We start from the raw sequence: 26,141 nt of genomic DNA on the forward strand, positions 1-26,141 counted from the left end.
ATTTGGGGAGGGGGGGACAAGGATGGAGTTTTAGGAGAAAACATCTGTATGCCACTTAAGAGTGTGAGATTAAAATTGGATATTAGATCATAAATCTCCCCTACTTAACCTTTCCCTTAATTTATCTCCCAGACCAGTAAATGGAAGAAGCTTCTGGTTTTCTAGTTAGAGCTTTTATTGTATGGTAGTCACAAGGTGATGTTGATTAGAAGGATAGGAAAGTAGAAATACAATACAAATCGTCTTAAATCTAGGCTTAGTCTATATTCCGTATAAAACTCACCAAAACCCAAGGCCACCTTTGGGGAGGGAGACCGTGCTGTTAACCGAGAGCTGGCCCAGTCAAACTCCAGTCTGTGTCTGTCTGTGCAGCGCAGCCAGGAGACCAGCGGAGCAGGAAAAAAAAGCCCCACTTCCATTCTCTCCTTGCCTTTTAAGCTCGCACCCTGGAAGTCGAGTGCTCAGCAGGCAATCTGGTGGTGCCTCGCAGGCGGACTGGTGTGCGTAGCTCATGCTGTTGGTCTCCTCCCCAAAAGGGTGGTCCTAAAAAAAACTGGCGTCTCTCCATTATCTAACCGACTGTTAAAACTTTTTACCACAAGAGGTACCCAGTTTGTATTACTTTAAACCCCTTCCCAAGCAATGTTGGTGGTCCTTGGTGAAGAGTTTTAAATTGTTCTTTATTATTTATTTTCAACGTTTTTGGTAACAGTTCCAAATTCTGATTTAAAAAATTTATTTATTTATTATTTTTTTTTGAAGGGCAATGAGAGTTAAATGACTTTTAAATTTTTCTTTAAAAAAAACATGAGGGGCAACTAGGTGGCTCAGTGGATAAAGCACCGGCCCTGGATTCAGGAGAACCTGAGTTCAAATCCAGCCTCAGACACTTGACACTTACTAGCTGTGTGACCCTGGGCAAGTCACTGAACCCTCATTACCCTGCAAAAAAATTTAAAAATAAAAGAAACACGAAGTTGGCAAACATCAACAAATATAAACATTTCAATATACAAAGACTATAGAGGATTGTGACACTAGAAAGCTCTATTAAGTCAGACTTTAAAATATGTTAAATTTGTCATGCTATTTGTAACACTACTTGTCTGCATTTTATTTTAAATATTTCCTTCTATGTGTTTCTTAAATGTTTCATTGCCACTCCTTTCTTCCATTTTTCATCATTCTCATTTCTCCCATAAATTTCCTCATCCCAACAAAAAAATAGAATCCTTATTGAAATGCGAATTAATGTATAAAGGGATGGGATCATAAGAGGGGGTCCCTCTGGGGCAAGCTGGGGCAAGCACACCCTGGGATCTTTGGATAAAGCTCACGATGGCAGCAAGCTGGGAGTAATGCCTCAATCACACTTTAATAAGGCAGAGAGGGTACCAAAACAAATGGCAGGGGAGGGGAGCACCCCTGGCATGCACTAGCTAGACAGAAGGCAGGCAGCATGGACAAGAAAATGGAACAGTCACTTACCTAACCTCAGATCAGACTTGGGCACACAGACTGTAGGAGGTAGGGGAATGCCTGGTGTGGGGCAGGAGTTTGGGGTCTCGTTTTTTGGGTTTTTTAATAGGGTTTTGGTGGCAGAGAGCCTGATTTAGCCATACTCCCTTGGGGTTAGTTCCTTTCTATATGCACATCCTCCTAGGCTTGTCAGCAAAACTTTAAAGTGAACGCATCAAAAAAAATTAAAATGAAAATAAAATGAACGCATCCACCTCATGTCAAAGCCATCAGGCCCATTTGTTATCCTGCTGCAGGTCTTACCAAGGGTGTCTGGAGCTTGTCAGAGATTTATGTCTCATAGGACCAAAAGGTCCTAACAGGCAGGCTCCCTTGGTTTCCCCTAATTTAGCACATAGTCTCAGGATGTGGCTAAAACTAATTTATGAGAAAGTTTGCAAGTCACTGTTATGCTCTCTTTATCTGTGGGACAGTCGGTCCACAACTTCTACGTTCCCCTTTGCAATCTTACTTCCTGCTATTGTTACTTTGGACTGACTACTTATGTAAGAATTGATTATAGAGCACCGGCCCTGGAGTCAGGAGTACCTGAGTTCAAATCCGGTCTCAGACACTTAACACTTACAGCTGTGTGACCCTGGGCAAGTCACTTAACCCCAACTGCCTCACTAAAATAAATAAATAAATAAATAAAATAAATAAATAAATAAATAAGAATTGATTGTGATTTGGGGGACCCCACCTTTGGCTAAAGATGGATACTCAGAGTTGTTTTAATTTATAGTTCTCTCATTAGTGATTAAGGGAATTTTTTCATGTAGATGTTGGTAGCTTGGATTTTTTTCCCTTGAGAACTGGCTATTCATATCCTTTGGCCATTTATTTATCAGGGAATTGCTCTTATCTTTTTGGGGCTGGGGAGACAATTGGGGTTAAGTGACTTACCCAGGGACACAGAGCTAGTAAGTGTGTGAAGCCAGATTTGAACTTGGGTCCTCCTGACACCAGGGTCAGTGCTCTATCTACTTCATCCCAGAATTGCTCATTTTCTCACATTTTTTCATCAGTTTCCTATGTGACTTGAGTGGGTTGGTTTTATATCCTACTAATTTGCAAACGTTGTTTATTGTTTCACTTAAGTTTTTAACTGAATGTCTAGGATTTTCTATCCTAACATCTGCAAAAACAGTAATTTTGCTTCCCATTTACCTATGCTATTCCCTCAATTTATTTTTCTTATTACTATAACTAACATCAGGGCAGCTAGTTGGCACAGTGGATAGAATACCAGGCCTGGAGTTCAAATCTGACTTCAGATACTTTCTAGCAATGTGATTCTGGGCAAGTCACTTAACCCTCTTTGCCTCACTTTCCTCATCTGTAAAATGAGCTGGTGAGGAAATGGCTAAACACTCCAGTATCTTTGCCAAGAAACCCCTAAATGGGGTCACAAAGAATTGGACTGAAACAATTCAACAACAAACATAACTAGCATTTCTATAGCTATATCAAATAGTATTTAACAGTAATGATCTTTGGTTTATACCTGATCTTACTGGAGATATTTAATGTTTCTCCATTACATATAATGCTAACTCTTAGTTCTGAATAAATTTGTGGTTGAGTCATTATTATTCTAAATTAAGAAATGATCCACTTATTCCTGTGCATTCTAGTATCTTCAATATAAAAGGGCGTTGTATTTTCTCAAGAGCTTTTTCTATGTCTATCTATATAATGATATTATTTTTATTGCTTTTGTAATTAATGTGGTTTATTATATATACCTACATTCCTGGCATACATCCAGCCTAGTGATAGCTGATAGTTTATAATCAGTTTATAATTTTTATAACTAGTTTATTATTTTTAAAATTATGTTGCCATAATGTCTTTCCTAATATTTTATTCAATATTTTGGCATCAATGTTCATAGAGATATTGTTCTGCATTTGCTTCTGTGCTTTGATTCTCCCTGTTTAGGGCATCCATCACTAAGAGAAGTAATGATGGAGGGGGCGGCTAGGTGGCGCAGTGGATAAAGCACTGGCCCTGGATTCAGGAGGACCTGAGTTCAAATCCAGCCTCAGACACTTGACACTTAACTAGCTGTGTGACCCTGGGCAAGTCACTTAACCCCCATTGCCCTGCAACCCCCCCCCAAAAAAAAACAAAAAAACAAAAAAAAAAAAGAAGTAATGATGGAGAAGGAGCCTACCTTATTACCACTAGCAAGAACGGCTGACCAACTGCTGCCAAAAGCCTGGAGGGTCACTTGGCACTCCCCAAGAGCACTCATCCTGTTTTCAGCTCAGCCATGTCACCAACTGTTACTCACAAGGCAACAAGCAGGCCTAGCTGAAAGATCAGGGAACATCGATTAAGGGATGAGTATCAAGTGGGTAAAACCCCCTTGACTCCCTGATGGAGACAACACAGGACCAGACAGCTTGAACCCCAAAGCCTTGGGAATAGCAATATCCTGCAAACAACCAGACATACTTCAATCCCAGTCCCCATGTCCATCATTGAGAGGAGAAATGCCTGCAGAGAAACAACGGCTAACCAGCTGCTACCCAAAGAAGATGAACAAAGAAGTCCTGGGAGTGGCAGTACCCGACAGACCACCAGTCCTGCTTCCAAGCCCAGCTCTCAGAACTGTCATCTAGGGAAGCAACCCCTGTAGAGAAAGGGCTAACCATCTCCACCAACCCCTAATCAACTGCCACTTACAAGGCAGAAAGGCCAGCCTTGCCAAGGCAGCAGGGCACCTTGAGGGAGACAGAAGAGGCAAGGCATGCCAGGCAAGTCAAAAAACCACCACCATCTCTTGACCACCATACCTCCTCAGACCTGATGGAGACTAGCCTAGGATTCTAAACTGTCAAATGTTTCAACATCAGAAACTGATATTCTATCAGTGAAAATGATATTTTTAAAGAGACATTACCATTTGCTTTGCTGTTATACCCTAAGGGCCATGGGACCTTTACATCTGACTTGTAGATAAAGCCTTCCATATATATCTTGTCTTCTCCTTTAGAATGTAAGTTCCTTGAGAGCAGGGGTTGTTTCACCCTTCTTTTTTCTTTTTTTTTTTTTTTTGGTGAGGCAATTGGGGTTAAGTGACTTGCCCAGGGTCACACAGCTAGTAATTATTAAGTGTCTGAGGCCGGATTTGAACTCAGGTCCTCCTGAATCCAGGGCCAGTGCTCTATCCACTGCGCCACCTAGCTGCCCCCCTTCTTTTTTTTTAATACCTTCTGAAGCACAATGCTTTGGATATAGTATTTGCTTAATAAATTCTTTATTCTTCACTCATAGAAATTTGGTAGGATCACTTCTTTCCCTACTTTTGTTTTTGTTTTTGATTTTTGTGGGGCAATGAGGGTTAAGTGACTTGCCTTGGGTTATACAGCTAGTAAGTGTCAAGTATCTGAGGCTGGATTTGAACTCAAGTCCTCCTGAATCCAGGGCCCGTGCTTTATCCACTTTGCCACCTAGCTGCCCTCTTTCCCTAGTTTTGTAAACAATATATGTGTGTATGCACACACGCACAAATAGTAGATTTAAACCTCTTTTTGTTAAAACCATCAATTGCTTTTCCAATTTGAACACAATCACAAATTTAACACAATTTTAACACAGATACATCAATTTTAAAATAACTTTAAAACTTAGTAGTATTCCAACAGTATTTTACTTTGCCAATCAAACTCGATTATTCTTTGGTTTCTTCCAGAATTCACAAACCTTGAAATGGCAGGTGAACACTTAAAGTGGCAGTGCACCTTAAATATACTCCCCCTTTTTTTCCTTAAGATTCCAAATTCAAGTCAATACAAAATGGCAGATGTTTTTGTCTATTTGTTTTTTTTTTTTTACCAATTATTTAAAATACTTTGGAAAATTTCTTAAGATTTTCTAAACATTCTCTCTTTCACCGCTCTGCTCTGGTACTGGGCAGCCAGCCAGCCAACCCCTTGGTGGGGGGAGGGGGTGGAGAGAAAGAAAGCAGCAGCCATCATGCTTCACTAGCTTTGAAACCTTTACACATTACAAATAGTTACTAATTTTTAACCATTCCACTACAAAAGATTTCAAAGTAGCAGCATTTTCAAACCAGCTTTTACAATGTTCATCTAAGGCTATGAATGCCTAACAAAGAAGTTACATCCCAATTCCAAATTCAAACTCTTAAGTAGACACACACACCTGTAAAGATTTTCCAGAAGTAAGAGACTTCCCTTCCCCCCACCTTCAGAGCCTGGCCATCACTCTGAAAGGCTATGGGGATACAACCAAAAATTCCCCACAGATTGTACAACACAATTACATTTGACAGACTTAAATGCACAAGACAACAAACAGACTAGCGGCCGCACACAGACTAGCAAACAATTACTCTTATTCTCTTAGAATTATTCTTGCAGAGACTTTATTTGATTTCTTTGTGGTTTTTTTCTTTTGTGGATTTATCGTCTTCGATCCTCAATTCCCATCCTCAAACCCGTGACCCCGACAGGTAGGTAGCTCATTACACTTCTGAAAAGCTCTCCTTAGAACAAGGATGGCCTTCTATCAAGCTGAAAGTGGCTTCTTTCCAGTTTCTACTCATTGCCCATGGTTCAGTACTTTCAGGTCAAACAGAATAAGCCTAAAACCTCTTTCACAGGAGAGCCCATCAAACACTTGAAAACAGCTCTCCTATCTCCTCTGAGTCTTCTATTCCTGAGACTAAAAATATTCAGTTTCTTCAACTCTTCCTCATAGGATATGCAATAGAGGTAGCCGGACTCGGGAGTCGGGAAAACCTGAGCTTGAATCCTGCTCCAGAAACTTACTAGCTGTGAGGCTCTAAGCAAATAACTAAACCTCCATCATCTTCCATTTTCTAGTTTGTAAGATGTAAATAAAAATAGCACTCATCTTTGGGGGGGGGGGGACAATGAGGGTTAAATGACTTGCCCAGGGTCACACAATTAGTAAGTGTCAAGTGTCTGAGGTCAAATTTGAACTCAGGTCCTCCTGAATCCAGGGCTGATGCTCTATCCAACTGCACCAACTAGCTGCCCCCCAAATAGCAGTCATCTTAAAGAGTTCTTGTAAGGATCAACTAAGATAATATGTGGTTAAAAAACAAACAAAAAACATCTTAACCTTTAAAGTGCTTTGTAAGTGCTATCATGTATTCCAGAACTTTGTCATAATAATTACCTTCTTTGGAAGTTCCCTATTTCATCTAAAGTAAAATTTAAACTAGTTTAGCATTTCTTCACAGGCTGATTCTAATCTATTTTTTTAAATTAAGTAACAAAAACTTTTCTTACCCTCCCATCTGCTCTCCTCATAACGGGAAAAACAAAAGTTTTGTAACATATACATAGTTAAGCAAAACAAAAGGCTACAATGGGTAGGTCCAAAAATGTGTTCACTCTGTTTTAAATTCATCACCTCTGTGAGGAAGTAGGTCAGATGATTCATGTTAATCCGCATGAATTGTGGTCATAATTCTTAAAACTTTTAAATTGTTGTCTTTACATTTTTTCATGTATGAAACTAATTATGCCACCAGACTTTGCACCCGCTGTCCCCAGTGGCTGTAATGCTCTTTGTCCTGGACTCCAGCTCTGAGAATCCCTATTTCCAGGCAAGGATCAATTTAAGTGCCACCTCTTCCTCCAAGATGTCATTCCAGATTCTCAGGTGTTTCCATTTGACCCTGAAATTACTTTTCATTTTTTTGTACTTATTTTGCTTTTTCTTCCTCTTATAAGATGTGAGCTCCTTCAGAGCAGAGACTATTTCACTTTTATAAGTTCCCCAAGTATATCAATTTCCCACCTAGCCACTTTCCTCGACTTCATGATCTGCAGAAACTCAAGAAGATAAAATCAAGTTGTTGGGGTTTGGGGGGGGGAGTTGGGTTTTTTTGTTTTTGTTTTTTGGGGGTTTTTTTTGCAGAGCAATGAGGGTTAAGTGAGTTGCCCAGGTTCACACAGCTAGTAAGTGTCAAGTGTCTAAGGTCAGATTTGAACTCAGGTCCTCCTGAATCCAGGGCCAGTGCTTTATCCACTGTGCCACCTAGCTGCCCCTGCTAGTGTTACTCTTAAAATATGGTGGCTAAAGTTGACAATAATATATCAGATGGAATATGGCCACTCCAGAATCGCATTTCATGTCATTGCTTCCTTTACCTTCTGAAAGAGATGAAATTACCAACATGAGGGCTAAGGAAATACAGTCACTGTGTTTCAAATAGGATCAAACTACCAGCAGATGTCCAGAGAATTACAAATTTCAAATACTCCTGTTGCTCACTCTTCCCATCCTCTGTTCATCTTCCTTTGGCCACCAGAGGGAGATATAACTACCTCAAATAAGAGAGAACGTGAACTTCTGCTCTTCCAGTAAGAGGGTGCGGATGATAGCTTCTGCAGGCAAAAATAATTTTCATTTGTTTTTGGTATCATAGATTTAGGGTTGGAAAGGATTGGCCAATCCAATCCAGAGTAGTCAAATTGCCTGCTCCTGAATAGGAGAGCTTTCTGGCCTCCCGGGTGGGGCAATGAGGGGCTAAGTGACTTGCCCAAGGTCACACAGCTGGTATGTGTCAAGTGTCTGAGGCCAGATTTGAACTCAGGTACTCCTGAATCCAGGGCCGGTGCTTTATCCACTGCACCACCTAGCTGCCCCAGCCCCTCCCCAGGCACTCTCAAAGACCACCTAAACTCCACAGCAGTTGCTTGCCCCCTCCTTTGTACTTCTATCACCACCTGGGACAACTCCACCCTCAGGATGAACCTCTATGGACAATGATTAACCTACCTCAACTCATTCCTCAATGATTAACACATTCCTTCTCCACCCCAGTGATTCTCAAATTCCATTCTTGGCCTTCCCCTAACTGCTTCCTTATTCTCATCCCTTTAACCCAACCCACCAACATTCCCCTCTGAAGCTACCTAGTCCGGTTGAGCTGTCTGGGATGCCTGCTCCATAGCCAACACGCTTGATTTCATCTGAAATCTTTACCTTTCTTTTTTTTCTTGCAATAAGCATTTTTACTTATAGTTTTGAGTTCCAATTTTTATCCCTCTTTCCCTCCTTCCTCCCTGAGGCAGTAAGCAGTCAGATATGCGTTATACATGTGCGATTATTGAAATCTTTACCTTTCAAACTCCTTCCTTGCCAGAGGAAGGCTTTCACTGAGATTTGGTTCCCTCCTGATGACACAGACTACCCAGCCTCACCTTCTGACACTGGTTGTATTTTCATTCATTCTCTAACTCGATGGTGTGAGTGGAGGAGTTGGAGTACTCTTTGTTGCTGTTGCCATTTCCAGAATCCCCCTCTGCTACTGCTATCACTCAATAACATCTTTTCCTTCCAATCAATTCAATCAGTATTGCTTATCCAACCAATCATCTAGTGGCTGCTGTCTAGCAACTTCAAGGTTACTTTCCTTCCATCCTCAATGAGTTCAGTACTTGGCTCATGTTTCTCTCTTCCCCAACTTCCACCCTCATACTAGAGGACTTCATCACAGACAGTTGATATTCCCACAAACACCCTAATCTCCAAGTTTTCCAGTTTGTTAATTTGTTATGACCTATTCCTCCACCCCATCACAGCTATACACAGATTTGTCATACCCTTAATCTTAATTTTTTTTTTTTTTGGTGAGGCAATTGGGGTTAAGTGACTTGCCCAGGGTCACACAGCTAGCAAGTGTCAATTATCTGAGGCCAGATTTGAACTCAGGTACTGCTGAACCCAGGACCAGTGCTCAATCCACTGTGCCACCCAGCTTCCCCCATACCCTTAATCTTAAAGAATTTTGGAATCAATTGTGAGCCATGGGAGATGCTGGCACAGCACCACCTAGCATGTAGTGCTTGCATCAAAGAGGTGCTGTACTCTATGAGCAAAGGAGAATTACAGTAGCTCAAAAGAAATGTGAGATGCACAAATGCAGACATTTCCACCCCAAACACTCACATCGACTATTTGTGTACGACTTGTGGTAGAGCCTTCTGAGCTCATATTGGTCTGATCACATTGTCAGATATACTGTACCTTGACCCCAACATAGTGATGTCATTTTGGTCCTCCTCAGGAACAAAGGACAATAGCCATCCAACAACCAATCTTGTCATCACTCACAAATGTACCACTTCCAGTTAAGAATTCTAAAACTTCTTTATTTGATCACAGTCAAGTGGCATTCCAACTCTTCCTCTTCCTTACAGTGCCAAAATTTGTTCTTCAGCTACACCATATCCATCAATCCCTCAACCCCCCAGTTATTTCCCAACCCATCACCCCTACACTAGCTACACTCTCCCCTCTTCCATATCTTGACCTTTTTGTTGAACCAGCTCAACTCTATATTGGTGTCTTCTCTTGGGTCCCTCATCCCCTTACCTTATTGCCAACCTTACCATGCCAACCTAAGTGCTGGATTACTTTCACCATCACTGCTTTTACTCCTACTCATATATTGCTGAACAAAGATGAGGAAAATAGAGAAACCATGCTTACTGTATCCATTACAAATTTATGGTGCATAATCTCAACAGAGTCTCATTGCTGCAAAGCAATTGTGTTATACCTCCCTAATTGATTCACTGAGCAGCTAGGTGGCACAATAGCTAGATCACTAGGCCAGGAGTCAGGGAGACTCATCTTTTTGAGTTCAAATCTAGCCTCAGACATTAGCTGTGCGACCCTGGGCAAATCACTTACTCCTGCTTGCCTCAGTTTCCTCATTTGTAAAGTGAATTGGAGAAGGAAATGTCAAACCACTCCTGCATCTTTGCCAAGAAAACCCCAAAAGGGATCACAGAGTCAGACACAACTGAAAATGACTGAACTGAAATTTACTTATTATCCCACTTGCTCAGTGGCTTTTCCAGACTTTTTCATCCCTTCTCATACTACCATGACTTTCCTGCCCTGAATCTATCCTCTCAGCTGAGAATCTTGCCTTATTTCACTAAGCAACTTGAGGTCATTTCCTCATCTCCTATACCCAGATGCCTTCCACTACTGGCTTTTCTTTTATCTGTATCTCACATAAAGAGGTGGCCCTTCTTCTTGCCAAGGCCAACCTCTTTACATACACATATGATACCATTCCATCCCTTCTTCTCCAGGAGATTGTCCCCTCTAACCTCCTCATTCTCTCATTTATCTTCAATCTCTCCATGTTTACTGACTACTCAGAACTACTTACAAATGTACTCATTCTCAAAACCTTCAAGCTCTGTACAAATGGTTTTGTTGTTGTTGTTCTTCAGTTGTTTCAGTTGTGTCCAATTCTCCATGACTCCATTTGGGATTTTCTTGGCAAAGATACTAGAATGGTTTGCCATTTCTTTCTCTAGTTCATTTTACAGATGAGGAAACTGAGGCAAACAGGGTGAAGTGACTTGCCCAGGGTCACACAGCTACTAAGTGTCAAGTGTCTGAGGCTAGATTTGAACTCAGGTCCTCCTGAATCCAGAGTCAGTGCTTTATCCACTGCTGCCCACACCAGTGATCTCTTAATTACCAAATCCAATGGCCTTTCTTCAATCTTCATTATCATTGACCTCTTTGCAGCCTTTGATACTGTTGATCACTCTCTTCTCCTTGATGCTCTTTAGGTTATCATGATGCTGTTCTATTATATCTATCTGAGCACTCCCTCTGTCTCTTTTGCTAGATCTTCATCTAGATATAGGTGGGCGTCCTCAAGGCTCTGCCCTGGGCCCTCTTCTCTATTCTCTCTATACTATTTCACTTGGTGTTCTCATCAGCTCACATAAAGTCAACTATCATCTCTTTGCATGTGTCTCAGATTTATTTGTCCAGCCCTAATTTCTCTTCTGACTTCCAGTCTCACATCACACATCTCACAGCAGATGAGTTTATTTATCCTAGAAGAATCCTGGTTGAGTACAGGAATCACATGGCCTAATCTGCACATAAAAACCATTATTTGGCAGCAAGATATAAGAAAGACTAGAGAGATGAGAAATATGGAGCAAGGAGACCAATAGGAACTTGCTGCAACCATCTACACAAATAGGTGATAAGAACTTGCATTAAGGGGATAACAGTGTGAGCAGAGAGAAAAGCTCAGATGAGAGAAAGGTTATAGGGACAGAAGGATAATGTCCAATAAGAGCCTCTGACATACTAGGATCTTTGGTCCAACCTTCTCATTTTGTTGGTGATGAAACTAAAGTGTGGAGAGAAGAAACTGATTCCTTAAAATCATGCAGAATTGAAATCCTTCTCTTACTCCAGAAGGCTGACCTAGGAGCTGTAATGTTTAAAAGGTTCAAGAGACATAGGTATGACATTCTGGGTAATTAATCATTTTATTGATTATTGCTAGCAGATAATTAATAAAAGGATGGTCATTTGGATGTCTCTCATAAACCAAAGAACCCTCATGGAATCCATTCAATGTTTATATACCTTTGAAAGAATGGATATTCCTGAGGGTAGAAATCAACTCTGATTGGTTAACAAGTAATGAGAGAATGAATATTATAATGAGAGGTGGACTTATTCCAATGAAAGTCTGGGGAATGTGATTCTAATAACTCAGTCTTGGACAAGGGACTTCTCTATATCCCTACCACCTTATCTAGGGTAATCTACACAAAACAGAGAATCCCCCTGTATCCAGACCTGTCTGACTAAAACATGATGGGCTGGAATCCACCAATTCACATAAACTGGAATGTCTTTACCTTTTGATCAGATCTACATTTTCCTGGTTGAGTAAGTTTCACCCAAGATTTCATCTTATTATCAGCCCTGCACTTCAAAGGTTGTTTGGATAACATTGATTTCTGAATGAGGAAATAGAAGGGGGAAAAACATAGTCCTGATTCAATAATTGCTTATTAATATAAGAAACAATCATTTGTCTCAGACCAAAGGATGCAAATTTCCAGGGAAGCAAATTTTCACTAGATACCCGGACAAATGTCCAAACTAGATGGTACAGTAGATCACCAGACCTGGAGTCAAGGAGACTCAGCTTTCTGAATTCAAATCTGGCCTCAGACACTAGCTATGTGACTGGGCAAGTCACTTCACCCTATTTGCCTCAGTTTCCTCATCTGTAAAATGAACTAGAGAAGGAAATGGCAAATCCCTCCAGTATCTTTGCCAAGAAAATCCCAAATAGGGTCATGAAGAGTTTGACACAACTGAAATGACTGAACATTACCCAAAAGTAGAATAAACTCCTTTGGGAGGTAGTAGGTTCTTCTTGACAAGAAGTATTCAAGCAAAAGCTAAATGGTGACTTTTTGGCTCTATTAGCAGAAGGGATTTGTGTTCCAGAGTGGGTTGAACTAATGGCTTCTGGGGTCCCTACTAACTCTAGGATTCTGTTATTCCTTTAAGGTGAAGCTTAGGTTTCACCTCCTCCATGAAGTTTTCCCTGACTCCCCAAGCTGAGCACAATCTCTCTCTTTCAAAATTTTCCCAAAGCACTCTTATATTGATCCTTTCTTGTATCACATTTATGTATTTACATTATATCCTTTTATTTTATTAATAATCTTCTTATGGGCTAGGGCTATATTTTTTCTATGACCATATATAGGCATGTGCCTTACACATAGTAGGCATTTAATAAATCTTGATTTAATTGAACCAAATCAAGTTTTTTGTTTTGTTTTGTTTTTGTTTTGGAGTTTTTTTGTCTAGGAGAATAACTAAGGAAACAGTGTTACTTGCACACATTTTGGCTAGGGAATGTATGCACAAGTAAAAAAAGTCAGACAGAACAGAGTCTCATGTGCTAACATCTGACCTTGTATAAAATGAACTGAAAGCTAGGATGTGGAACATGTAAATTTATGTGACTGACTGCTGAGTTAGGAAGTCACATCAGTGAATACCCACTTGGTTTCCTCAAGGTGTTGGACCCAGTGTTCTCCTGCCTCATACAAGGTGGAATGATTGGGGGTGGGGGGAGGGTCACACTCCTGCTGCCAATGCATTGTATTTGGAAATGTTTTACCTGCATAGAAATAAGATGCAAGACTGTATTTCTCCAGGAAGAATGAGAGACAATCTGAGGTATGGACAAGTTTATCCCAAATGCCTTTCCACAAGGTACCAGTTTTCTAGCCACCAAGGTGGACCATCAAGACTGGAGCGAGGAAAGGGACACAAACACCCAGGAAGTGACAAGGATGACAAAGCTACCCTGGATGACAAGGATGGCAAATCTCTTTCTTGAAGTCCTCCCCCGATTAAGAACTCTCCAAAGACAAGGGGGAGTTGCAACTGACTTCCAGTGCCCGGATTTCACCATCTATCACTGTCTCCTCTGCACTGGGGAACTCTGGACCACTCACCCATTGATCTGGGACTCAGGAGCTTGGATGGTAAAATGAAGCAGCCAGGAAGGATGGTTGGACACTCAGGGAAGGGAGAGGCCAAGGAAAAAGAATCGGCCCCTGGAACTACATACATCAGGATGGAGGATGAGAGACCCACAATCCCAAGAAGCAGTAAACCCAGTATGGAAAGGTAAGGAGTCGAGTTCTCTCTGGCATGGCTTCATAATGGTGGTTTCCAACCTTTTCAACTATGCTTCTCCTCTGTTTTCTTTCTGTATTTTATTTATAGACTTAAAGTAAAAATATTTAAAACCGCTCAGAATGCTTTTACAAACCATGTGACACAATGTTTCATCCTGAATTTTGGAAAGCCGAATTTGGGTTCCATGCTGCTTTGCAGAATTATTACAGACCAGCGTGTTACATAGAGTTGTTAACATTGAGACATTTCTTCATAACAGCATGCTATGGACTAGGGAAGCATTGGAGAAGATCTGGGTTCAAATCTTGCCTTTGACACCTACTCTCTGTGTGACCCTGAGCAAGTCACAAATTCTCTGAGCTTCAGTTTCCTCACATGTAAAATGGGGATAATAAATACTGACAGTGTCTGTCTCCCGAGTATTGTTAGGAGCCCCAAAGATACACTGCCCAAGGAACTCTGCAAACTGTAAATCGCAAAAATAAATGTCAATGATTATTCTTGTTCTGCTTTCGTGTGCATGGATAGGTGAATTACATCAACATGAAGAGCTGCCAAAGAAAGCAGGCATTTCCCAATAATTTTCCATTTAAAGGGGACCTCCTTTGCTACCTGGCAGTCATATTGTCTGTGAAACAACCTAATTTTTCCTTCCTCTGCTTTGGGGGGTGGACTAGAGAGGGAATATTACAATTCCCTATGAGAAAAGCAGTGTTCAAGGACTTGTATAGGAAGAAGCCACTTTATCTGGGGTCTAAAGACAGTATGGGGTTGGTTTGGATAAACAAAGCAAGGACTTTGTATATACTTTTTTGATCTGACCAAATGGACCTGACTTTCTAGTCATAGGGAGCTGGAGAGTGCAATCATGCACAAGCAAAAGAGGGTACGGGGCAGGTAGGTGGCACGGTGGATAAAGCACTAGCCCTGGATTCAGGAGGACCTGAGTTCAAATCCAGCCTCAGACACTTGACACTTACTAGCTGTGTGACCCTGGGCAAGTCACTTAACCCTCACTGCACTGAAAAAAAAAAAAGAGGGTAGTGGCAGAGGACCCTCTTACAAACCAAATCTGGGAGAGAAAAGCACGGTATGGCTACTGGGAAACTGAAATGACATGAGGACACATTTTTCTTTACTTTTTGTATCCCCACCACTTAGCACAATGCCAGGCACACAGTGGATGTTTAATAACCGTCTATTGCTTATTTATTTGCTTGATTCTCCAGCAAGCCATGAAGAAGAGGCAGCAGGGAGTGCTGGGCTTTGGACGAAGACAACCTAGGTTCAAACCCTGGCCTCAGACTAACTACTTGTGTGACCCTTGGTAGGCTACTTAACCTAAGCCTCAGGTAACTCCCTAGGATTTTCCTACTGAGTCATAGATGAGTTGCTATCTGTGTTGGTGGAAGAAATTCCCATCCCTCCAGGTATGGGAATTCCTTCCACCAACATAGACATCACTAATTTTTCACATAAATCATAACAGGATATAAAATGGGGAAAAACCAGATGGACAAGGCTGATGGAAGAAGTATTAAAAATAGGTGATTATGGGGGCAGCTAAGTGGCACAGTGAATAGAGCACTGGCCCTGGATTCAGGAGGATCTGAGTTCAAATCCAGCCTGAGACACTTAACACTTATTAGCTGTGTGACCCTGGGCAAGTCACTTAACCCTCATTGCCCCACACCCCCCAAATAGGTGATTACAAAAAGGGCTAGAATCAACAAGCTAAAAAGCACTTGTTAAGCACCTACCAGGCACTGGTGACCCATAGGTTGGATACTGCTGATTAAAAGTATTGTTATTTACATGACGGGACAACCCAAACAAGAAATACTTTTATGCTACCTAACAACGTAAGAAACTTGGGCAAATTCTCATGATGCTAAGTCAATAAGCAAAGTCCTGGAGGGCTTCAGTAGTAAGGACATCCTTCTTTTCCTTACCTGGAGAAAGGTACAGGTCAACAAATTGTTATTCAGTCATTTTTCAATCAGGTACAACCCTTCATGACCCCATTTGGGGTTTTCTTGACAAAGCTACTAGAGTGGTTTGCCATTTCCTTCTCCAGTGGACCCAGTAGATCCATTTTGTCAGGCAATCAGAGGTTAAGTGACTTGCTCAAGTCACACAAACTAAGAAGTGTCTGAGTCTGGATTTGAACTCAAGTCTTCCTGATTCTAAGTCCAGTGCTCCATCCACTGAACCACCAGCTGCCTTGAATCAATAAACATTTATCAAGCACTACCATGTGCTAGACACTGTGCTAAGCCCTAGGGATGCAAAGATAGAAAATGATTCCTGCCTTCAAGAAGCTCACAATCTAATGAAGGAGACAGCTACATACAAACATGGATTAGGTTGAAGATAATCAACAGTGGAAAAAAGGAATTAGCATTAAGGAGAATCAGCAAAGGTTTCTTGTAGAAGGTGGGATTTTAGCTAGGCCTGAATGAAGCTGGGGAAGCCAAGAGGGGGAGATGAGGAGGGGGAGAGTTCTAAGCATGCAGGATGGCCAAAGAAAATGCCTAGAGTCAGGAGACGGAATGTCATGTTGGATGGCCAAGGAGCCTGGTGTTACTGGGTCACAGAGGATATGGAAAGGAGGAAGGTGCGAGAAGGCTGGAAAGGTAGGAAGGGACCAGGTTGGGAAAGGCTTTGAAGGCCAAACAGAGATGGACATTTGTGCATTTACACAACCACCCTTTGAAGGAGTCCCATTGACATGCTTCTGCTAAGACAGGTCAATTCCTGTGGCACAGGGGAACCACCTAGTCAATGATCCTTCTTGGCTCATGCTAACAACCCCAGAGATGCCTCAGCTCATAAGAAGCAACATGGGTGGTGAAGGTTATACTGGACTTGGAAGCCCTTATCACTATCAAGTTTTGTGACTTTGGGCAAGTCTTTGGCCTCTCAGTCTCAATTCACTCATTTGTAAAATAGACTGAATAATATTTGTACTATCTCACCGATGGGGGTGGCCCATGGCTCAGATGAAGTGATGCATGTAAAAACTCTTTGAAACCACAATAAGTCAGGTTTGTTGGTCCGTTTACTCCAAGAAAACTTTCAAGGAATTTGACTGATTTTAGTGAAATTTGTCTGTCTGGTAGACAGACGCTTTAAGATGAAGTCGTAGTTCAGTCTGCCATCCTGAAAAACATCCTACACAATTGTTCAAACTTTCTAATACTGAGGGAAATGCAAATTAAAACAACTCTGAGATTGGGCACTGCTGGTGGAAATGGGAATTGGTACAGTCTTCTTGGAAAGCAATATGACCCGAGAGCTACAAAACCTTTTTTATTTTTATTGGATTTCAGCAAAGTCTGGGCCATGGGTAGAGGTTAAAGAGTCATACAACTGGGGCAGCTAGATGGCGCAGTGGATAGAGCACCGGCCCTGGATTCAGTAGTACCTGAGTTCAAATCCGGCCTCAGACACTTAGCACTTACTAGCTGTGTGACCCTGGGCAAGTCACTTAACCCCAATTGCCTCACTAAAAAAACAAAAAAAGTCATACAACTGCACCGAATGAGATCTTCTTTTTTTTATTTTAAATTTTATTTTCCAAATTACATGTAAAAGCAAATTTTGCCATCAATTTTTAAAAAAATTTTGTGTTCCAACTTCTCTTCCTCCCTCCCTTCCCACCCCCAACCCAAGAACTCAAACAATTTAATATAAATTATACATGAGTAGTCATGGAAAACAACTCTACATTAGCTAGGTTATGAGAGAATACAGATAAACTTGACAAAGAATTTTCTTCACAATAGCCCAACAGAGTAGGTACCATACATTTTAACATTGTAGTCAATTATCATAACTATTTCCCTCCATCCTATTCCCTTGCAATGATATTTACTCTATTTTCTATCTTATTTTGCCCTATTCCTCCTCAAAAGTGTTTTGCTATTGACAACCCCTTCCCCCACTCTATCCTCCCTTCATTTACCCTTCCCTCCTTATCCTCTTCCCCCTGAATGAGGTCTTCTATTCACAAAAATATTTTTTATTGATTTTGGAAAAATGGGTGAGAAAATGAGGTAATATGGAAGAGATGGAAATTTGCTGAAGAAGGTGGAAGGGGGACAATATTCCTGGGATATCACAGGCCAGGAATATCATACTCCTAGAGGTATGGGAGGAGGGAGAGAAATGAACTACCTAAAAAAATTAATTATTAAAAAGTAGTAATAAAAATTTTAAAAAGAAATGAACTACCTATTAAAAGAAAAAAGTCCTAATAACCATAACAGTAAAAAATTATAAATAGCCTCCGCATCTGACGATTGGGAAATGGCTAAGTAAATTTAGTATAGGAAAGTCTTGGCACACTGCTGCACCAATGAAATTATACAAATGAAAAATACAAAGAAATATGGTAAGTCATATGAGAAATAATGCAGAGAGAAAATAGAACCAGGGGAAAAAATGTATACATACTGGCTACAACTATACAATAAAATAAATGATCATGCTGACATGACAAACATGATTTATAAAATCAAAAATGCAAAGAAAGAAGCTCATGAGGAGACTTTGGAGGAAGGGAACATTTTTGTTATTTAAAGTTATTATTAGGGGCAGCTCGGTGGTGCAGTGGATAGAGCACCGGCCCTGGATTCAGGAGAACCTGAGTTCAAATCCGGCCTCAGACCCTTGACACTTACTAGCTGTGTGACCCTGGGCAAGTCACTTAACCCCAATTGCCTCCCCCCGCCCCCCCAAAAAAGTTATTAGCATTTTTATTAAACTTTAAATAATGGTATTTATATGTTCATGTGTCCTCATCCTTAAGCTTTTGTCTGTGAATTTGAATGTTTGCTTTTTTCATGGTTACGGAATTCAAATGGAATAAAGAAATAATTTTAAATGATATAATAAATGCTTTCAAATGGAACTGTCTTCTGCAGTTTTTTCTGAATTTCAGGGGTCTAATCCATGGGTAAATGTTATACAATTGCGCTGAATGGAGTCTACTATTAAAAAAAAAATTCTCTGTTGATTTGGGGGGTAATGGGTAGCGGGGGAGACAATATTCCTGGGATGTCCCAGGCCTTTGGCATTTTAGGTCTTCCTTTATATGAATATATTCACACAATAGCCTAAGAGCCTGAAGGCTTAGGGGACCCACACCTGTTTGAAAAAGGCTGCAAGTCTCAGCAGATGGCTTTGGGCTCTGTTCCCCTTCTGCCGGGAGGGTTTTTGTACAGAGAGGCAACAGAGATCTATCACTGTGGTGGACGTTCGGCCCTGGGACCAAGCTGGAAATCAAACGTGAGTAAAATCCCTGTTTTCCTTTGGATGCCTGTTCTTTGTGAGTCTGTGTGAAAGCTACAAAGTCTTCTTAGTCTGAAGTTTTGAGCTTTACTATCCTATGTCATGCAACCAAAAATGAAGGGATGGGGAAGTCAATCAATCAAATTAAAGACAAATTGTCTTTAATTCAGAGTCAGGGTCACAAAATAAGAGGAATGTCTTGGGAAGGGGGCTCAGAAATGTACTCCAGGTGCAATGATGGACTCTGTGTGGAACCAGAAGGTAGATGAGAAAGAGAAGCTGGGTTTTGGTACAGGCAGGGCATTAAGATGAAACACTGTGTATACTCTTTCGGAGCTGGGACCAAGCTGGAGATCAAACGTAAGTGCTTCTTTCCATTGCTTTTATTACTGTTTTTGTCTAGTTGATGTATTTTTTTTCCTTTTTGTGTGTTTGTGGGTTTGGGTGTTAGGATAGATGACAAAAATTATTCCTAGACCCAGTGGCATAGAGGACAACAGGTAAAGGTTAACTGGTAGCCAAATGGTTAAATTTCTCCATCTAAACGGAATTTGGTCAGCAACGGGACTCCGGGCTTGCTACCACTCTCAGGGAAGGTTTTTGTAGACCAAGCTGGAGATAAAACCTAAATGCCTTTTTTCTTACCTAATTCTTCACAAAAACTTTATGCTCTTCTTACCATTTTTTGGATATGTGTTCCTATTGTTTGAGGTGGAACAGAATTGCTCAGTAAGGTCAGTAAGAGGCACAATATTCTCCTGCTTCAAAGGAAAACAATTTGGGAGAGAAATGACTTATTTTTTTTCTAAGTTAGCCAGCCCAGAGGGTTCAACTGTATGTGTGTGCATTTTAACTCTAGGCACAGCCTTTTGGCTTCTGTCCTCAACTAGAAAGTTCTTTATTGAAAGGGTAGGGAAAAAAGGAAAAAGAGAAAAAAGAAAGGGTAGCAATTGAGAAGAGAAAATCCTCATTGCTGCTTGTGTTCTAATCCCTGAATTTGGTCCTTGAGGCATGAGGGTATGTATATCATTTCTGAAAAGAATTGTCACTCTTATCTTCCAGTAAGTGATCAAAAAGCAATTTGTCTCCCCCACTACAAAAAATTGCCAGGATCTGGGCACAAGAACCAGTATGTAGATAGTAAAGTTTCCTTGGAATTAGCCAGCTCAAAGAGAATTAGTGATAGAGGGAAGTTTTTGTTGAGGGGGAAGTTAACAAGCCAACACTGTGGCTCACGTTTGGTGGAGGGACCAAGCTGGAAATCAAACGTAAGTACATTTTACTCAACTTTTTTTGGAGATTTGGGGTCTAAATTATTTTTATCCATCTTTTTGGGATGTATGCTTATGATTTGTGGTGAAGAGTGCCAAAAAATCATCAATTTATCAGTCACAGAAAACCAGCTCATCTCCACCTCAAAAGCTGGATTTCATGGGTTGGGGGGTAAAAAGGCTAGATTGTCTTGAAATTAGCCAGTGGAGTCCAGTCAACTCTTCAATGAAAAGAAGTTTTCTAGAAGAGGAGGGTTGTAGATAACTACTGATGGTTACTTTCAGAAAAGGGACCAAACGGGAGAAGAAATGTAAGTGTTTGGTTTTTTTTTTATAAAACTAAATATAATCATCGATATTATTCATTGAGATGTACAAAATGTATTTTTCTCTTTCTGGCTTTTCTTTCTTTTTTCCACTGTCTGAGTATTAATTTGCAGTTTAGTTGTAAAAGCTCTAAATTATATAATAGCCATCAGTGGGGAGTTAGAAAAAAGTATTTACTTAAACCCAAGTATAGTAAGATAGCTAAATATGGGGTCTGTAGCCAAATCATTAATAATAGGCCATTAGAGAAAACCAGGGATGAGTTATCATAAAGTAAGAAATGTATTAAAAATGGATATTGGGGGATCAGCTGGGTTTTTTTTCTTAAAAAAAATACCCATATATTTCATTAGATTAAAGTTTTTAAATTCTCAGGTTGGGAAGATTTGTCCAGAGAAAGCTAATCTTTAAGAATTTTTAAAAGAAGGGAAGGGAAATGATTAGAAGTTCTTTCAAAATGTCTATAGACTTTTATAAAAGGCACATATGTTTAAAATATCGTGTTCTCAATTTTTTTACAATTGGCAATATATAGTAAGAAATATAAGTGCTTAACTGTGGCACAGATGACGTGGCCTAAGCGGTCTGAGATGGCTGATCTGCACTGTGGACACGGTTTTAGTAGTCATTGCCTTCACTTAGCGACTGGTGCCCGCTAATAAGATCCACAGAAGTGGATTTTTTTAGTTTTTGCACAATCTATTTCTGATGTGTGCTACTTAGGGAGGAAAAATAGAAAATAGATATAAAATAGGTCAAAATGCATAAAATTTGTGGAAAAGTGAAATGTTTTAGAATTTATGGGTAAACTTGCTCAATATTACACCTTCCTTTCCTAGAAATTGTAAGAATTAAGCAAAAGGAAGCAAACAGAAGAGTTTAAAGATACCTCTCTTAATAGAAAAAAAATTTAAAATTTATAAAATGTAGTAAAAGAGTAAAGTATTGGTGAAATCAGGTGCCATACTCCTTGAGTATATCAGAATAATGAAAGTTAATTGGCTGATTAATTTTTATTGAATTTAAATAACTGTCATAAATGCTTTCCTTTAGTCATGGAAGATGAATAATTGTGCTTTCATACTTCCACTCAAAAAATTAGTGAATGTGATAGAATTAAGTATAATGAAATCAATAAATTTAGTGAGATGATGTAGTACTAATGGGCTTTCAGCTTTAGAAATTACGTATATATGTGTGTATGTGTGTGTATACATACACAGTATTTGGTATCTATATACATATATAATATTATATATACTATATAATCTATATATAATATGATGGTTAAAATAAAATATTTCTAATTCTAATACAAGGAAATATAATATATAATTTTTCATCTAGATAGACATCTATCCATTTCACTGGAGTGTCTAGAATATATTGATGATTTTTCTCTGACAAATTTAAAGAGAGACAATTTTCTAGAAGCGTTTCATTGACTATTCTAACCTACAATGAACCGCAAAGTCTTTTTTGTTTCTCCCAGAAATCTTGGGGTTTTATGCATCTTTTAAAAAATCCATTTAAAAACTGAGAAAACATTTTGAGGATGTCTGTCCTATGTCAACTTTTTAACCTGTTTAATGCCAAATAAGAAATATGTGCTTCTAAGTCATTTCTGAAGTTTGATAAAAATAAGTATAAAATCTTTTAGATCATTAAAGGATTCTACAGGGTTAGAACTAGAAGGGACCTTAGATCAGCTAGGACAAACCCACACCCATCCTCATTTTACAGATAAAGAAACTGAGGGTTAAAGGGGTGCAGTGGTCTGCTTGAGGTCACACAGTGACACAGCCAGGTCTAAAACTGTGACCTCCAGACTCCTGAACCAGTAACCTTTCCAATACTTCCTCTTGCTTCTGAGTCTGATCAAGGACATACTGCTTCAAACTCTATTTGATAAAGTGAAAAAGAAGCATATGTAATTTGTTTTAAAAATGAAGAGCTTTTTGGGGTTGCTTTTAAAAATCGAAGTTATTTTTCTTTGCGTGAATTTAGCTTTGCTTGTGGCTGAAAACCCACAAGTTAGTGGGGAAAATACCAGCAGTAGAAAGGGCACTGAATCTAAAGTCAAATTGTGTTCAAACTGTGAGTCTCACTTAGCTGCCTCGTGCCTCAGTTTCCCCATCTGTAAAACAAGATGAGGGCTAGACTCCATAGCCCCTGAGGCCTCTTTCAACCCCACATCCTATACTTATAAGTCAATTAGAATTAAGCTTGCCTTGTTTCTGAATATTGCAATGGTTTACATCTAAATTCACAATTCCCTAGCTATCTGAGTACCAAAGACTGAAAAGGGCTATAGTATTAAACAATCAAGGCACTGTAAAGTGACTTAGTATTAAGAAAGAATCATTCAAGTTATTTCTTAGTCTGAACCCAAGTTGTTCAAGCTGGGAAAACCCTGAAAATTTCTATGTGGGACTTTCCCAGAAACGAACACTTGGTGTTTATTTTCTGATGCTGCCCGATTGCTTCTTTATGAACCATTTTTAAGAAAAAAAAAAAGACTAAGGGCCGGGGGGACTTGCCATAGGAGAAGTTCTCTGCTGGCCTGTGGGCTTCCAAGTCAGTAGTTTGAATTAACTGGGGTGGGGGAGGGGGGGTTCGTGTTACCATCTGACAGCTGCCAAGAATCAGAGCTGCTTAGGCTAGTTTCCATTAGGACAGGTGATCAGATAACCGTTGGCCCCAAGTCACAGACAGCCTTATGGCCAGCCTGGCTGAAAATCCCCCCCTGACTGTGGTTCCACCCCAACAGAGCAAGTGCAGGACTCACTTCATGAAACTTCTATGGTGTGGTCCAAGAGGAGCAGAGGAGAGGAGATGGGCTTTTGAATTTAGAAAAGAGACTTCCAAAAGAGGTGGCATCTGGTCACCCCCAAACTAAGGACATGAGGGGGAGGGGAACAGAAAGTGGCACCCTGGCTCCAAACTTGGAGTCCATTGAAATGTCATGTTAAGGAAATAGGCTGTCTGGTATCAGGGGAGCTGCCTTTGAATCCTGCCTCTGACATTACTCCTGTGACCTTGGGCAAGCACGTTTCACCTCAGTTTCCTCATCTGTAAAATGAGAGAGGGGAGAAGCTAGGTGATCTTTGAGGTTCCTTTACACTCTAAAGCTATGGTCTCCGATTCAGTACCAAGAAGACAGAGAAGAATGGAAATGGACAAGGACCTTGAGCCCATCGCCCCGGGGCCATCTTAAGCCACTGGCCATCTTTCCTGCCTTGCTTTCTGGGCTGCATGAAGGGCAGCTGTGTCTCTCTGCTTGGTTCACAGGAAACCAGAATCTGGTGCTTCAGGGGGAAGGAAAAGAAGGGGGGGAGATATCACTGGGAGAGCGTGCATTAGCATGTTCGTGGATGTCTTTGTTAAATAGATCCCAAGTCGTCTAGAGGAATGAAAGGGGGAGGGGAGGTACTGATGGAGTGGGCATGCTCTAGCCTTGAGAAACACACGGGTCATTGACAGAAGCAGGAATGATGTCAGGATCACAAAGGTGATGAACTGGCCACATCTGGACAGCTTTCTGGAATGCACTTGATCCTCCTTGTGTATGGAGTCTGATGTCCTTTATCTATGTTCTATGTTGTTTATAACAGGACAAGTCCATGTTCCTATTATTAAAGTCACCCTTTTGGGGGTTTGTTTTCTTTTCCACTGCAGGGAGTGTGGCTCAGCCATCTGCCTTCATCTTCCAGCCATCTGAAGAGCAGTTGAGAACAGGCTCAGCCTCAGTGGTATGCCTCATGAACAACTTCTACCCCAAAAAAGCCACAGTCCAGTGGAAGATTGATGACGTGGTCAAGAGCACGGGGGTCCTCAACAGCTTCACAGAACAGGACAGCAAGGACAATACATACAGCCTCAGTAGCACCCTGATCCTCACCGAGACTGAGTACAAAGCTCATGACAAGTATAGCTGCGAGATCAGTCATGAAAGCCTGTCCGGTGCCCTAGTGAAGTCCTTCCAGAGAAGCCAGTGTTCTGCGTGAGGGGGACAATAGGGCTCCCCCCAAGGGAACCTCCCCTACCCCCACCCCAACCCCCAACCCCAGCCTTTCTTCTTGCTCTCCTATTTCAATGTCCCCTCTCTCTGCCCAATGACAAAAGGCCATTCTCCTGCTCAGAGGCCTATGGTCTCACCAAAGATCCACCCACCCATGGCCTTACCCATTCTTGTCTTCATCCTTTCCTGCTTTAATCATGTCTATATTTGAAAGAAAAAAAAACAAATAAAGTCAATGAAAAGATCCCTGTGTTGTTTGTCTTTCTCCCCTTGATTTAGATTTTAAACGTTTTTTTCAAGTTTCTCCATTTCCCTTAGAACATAGAGACCTCCCCCCACCCACCCACCCAACACACATACACTAGAACCCACCTTCATTTATTAAAGCACACCACAAAGCAACTGATTGGAGTTAATGGAGGGCTCCATAAACCTCATGACTGGCCAGTGTTGCCTGAAGGGTCTCAGAAGAAATTGTCTACCCTTAGCCATCACTGCCCACTCCTTTGTCTTTTCCAGGAGCTGGTCAGAATGTCTGCATAGCGCTGATGATTCTTCTAGTCCCAAGAGTAACAAGGGTGTGGGAGGGTCTGGGGATATTATACAACATCTTCAGAGGAAATTCCTGAAACCTCCCTTCAAAAGGATCAAGTGTAGGGGAAGGGCCTTCCAATAGAAACAAGGGCCACCCTTAGAGGCAGTGTAGCATAATGGATAGGGCCTTGGCCTGGAGACAAGAAGAGCTGAGTTCAGGTCCCACATCAGATGTATGACCCAAGGCAAGTCACTTAAACTCTTTGATCCTCAGTTTCCTCATCTGTAAAAAGAGGGAGTTGAACTAGAACTAGGGTCCCTTCAGTTCTAAAGCCGTGATTGTGATTTGAAATCTGGAATCTGTTCTGAGATGTAATTTCATTTGAACCTCTAACATTGGTACCCACTGTCCTACCCCAAAAGCATCTCCATCTAATAGAGATATTGACAGAACTCGCTTACTGAAGGGAAGAATAATCTTAGCAGCTCCCCATCCAGAAATAAAAAAAGAAGTAGGGAGTTTGACCCAGGCTAACACAAGTAAAGGGCCAAGGCAAATGCAATCAGACTCCTTAAATTGCAATGAAGACCAAAGAGAGCTATTAGGGAAATGCTTTTAAAACATAAATTTGTGAATTCCTCATGTTTGTTCT

General features: G+C 40.7%; 1 gene segment (V, D, J or C); it reads left to right on the top strand.

Annotated features, from left to right (window-relative positions):
* Window positions 1-19,572: 19,572 nt before the first annotated feature.
* Window positions 19,573-24,940, top strand: LOC122739585. The segment is given in 2 exon segments: window positions 19,573-19,624; window positions 24,612-24,940. Coding segments are annotated over 2 exon segments (381 nt in total).
* Window positions 24,941-26,141: the final 1,201 nt, after the last annotated feature.

The sequence above is a fragment of the Dromiciops gliroides genome, chromosome 2 (assembly GCF_019393635.1).
Source record: "Dromiciops gliroides isolate mDroGli1 chromosome 2, mDroGli1.pri, whole genome shotgun sequence".
Classification (NCBI taxonomy): Eukaryota; Metazoa; Chordata; class Mammalia; order Microbiotheria; family Microbiotheriidae; genus Dromiciops; species Dromiciops gliroides.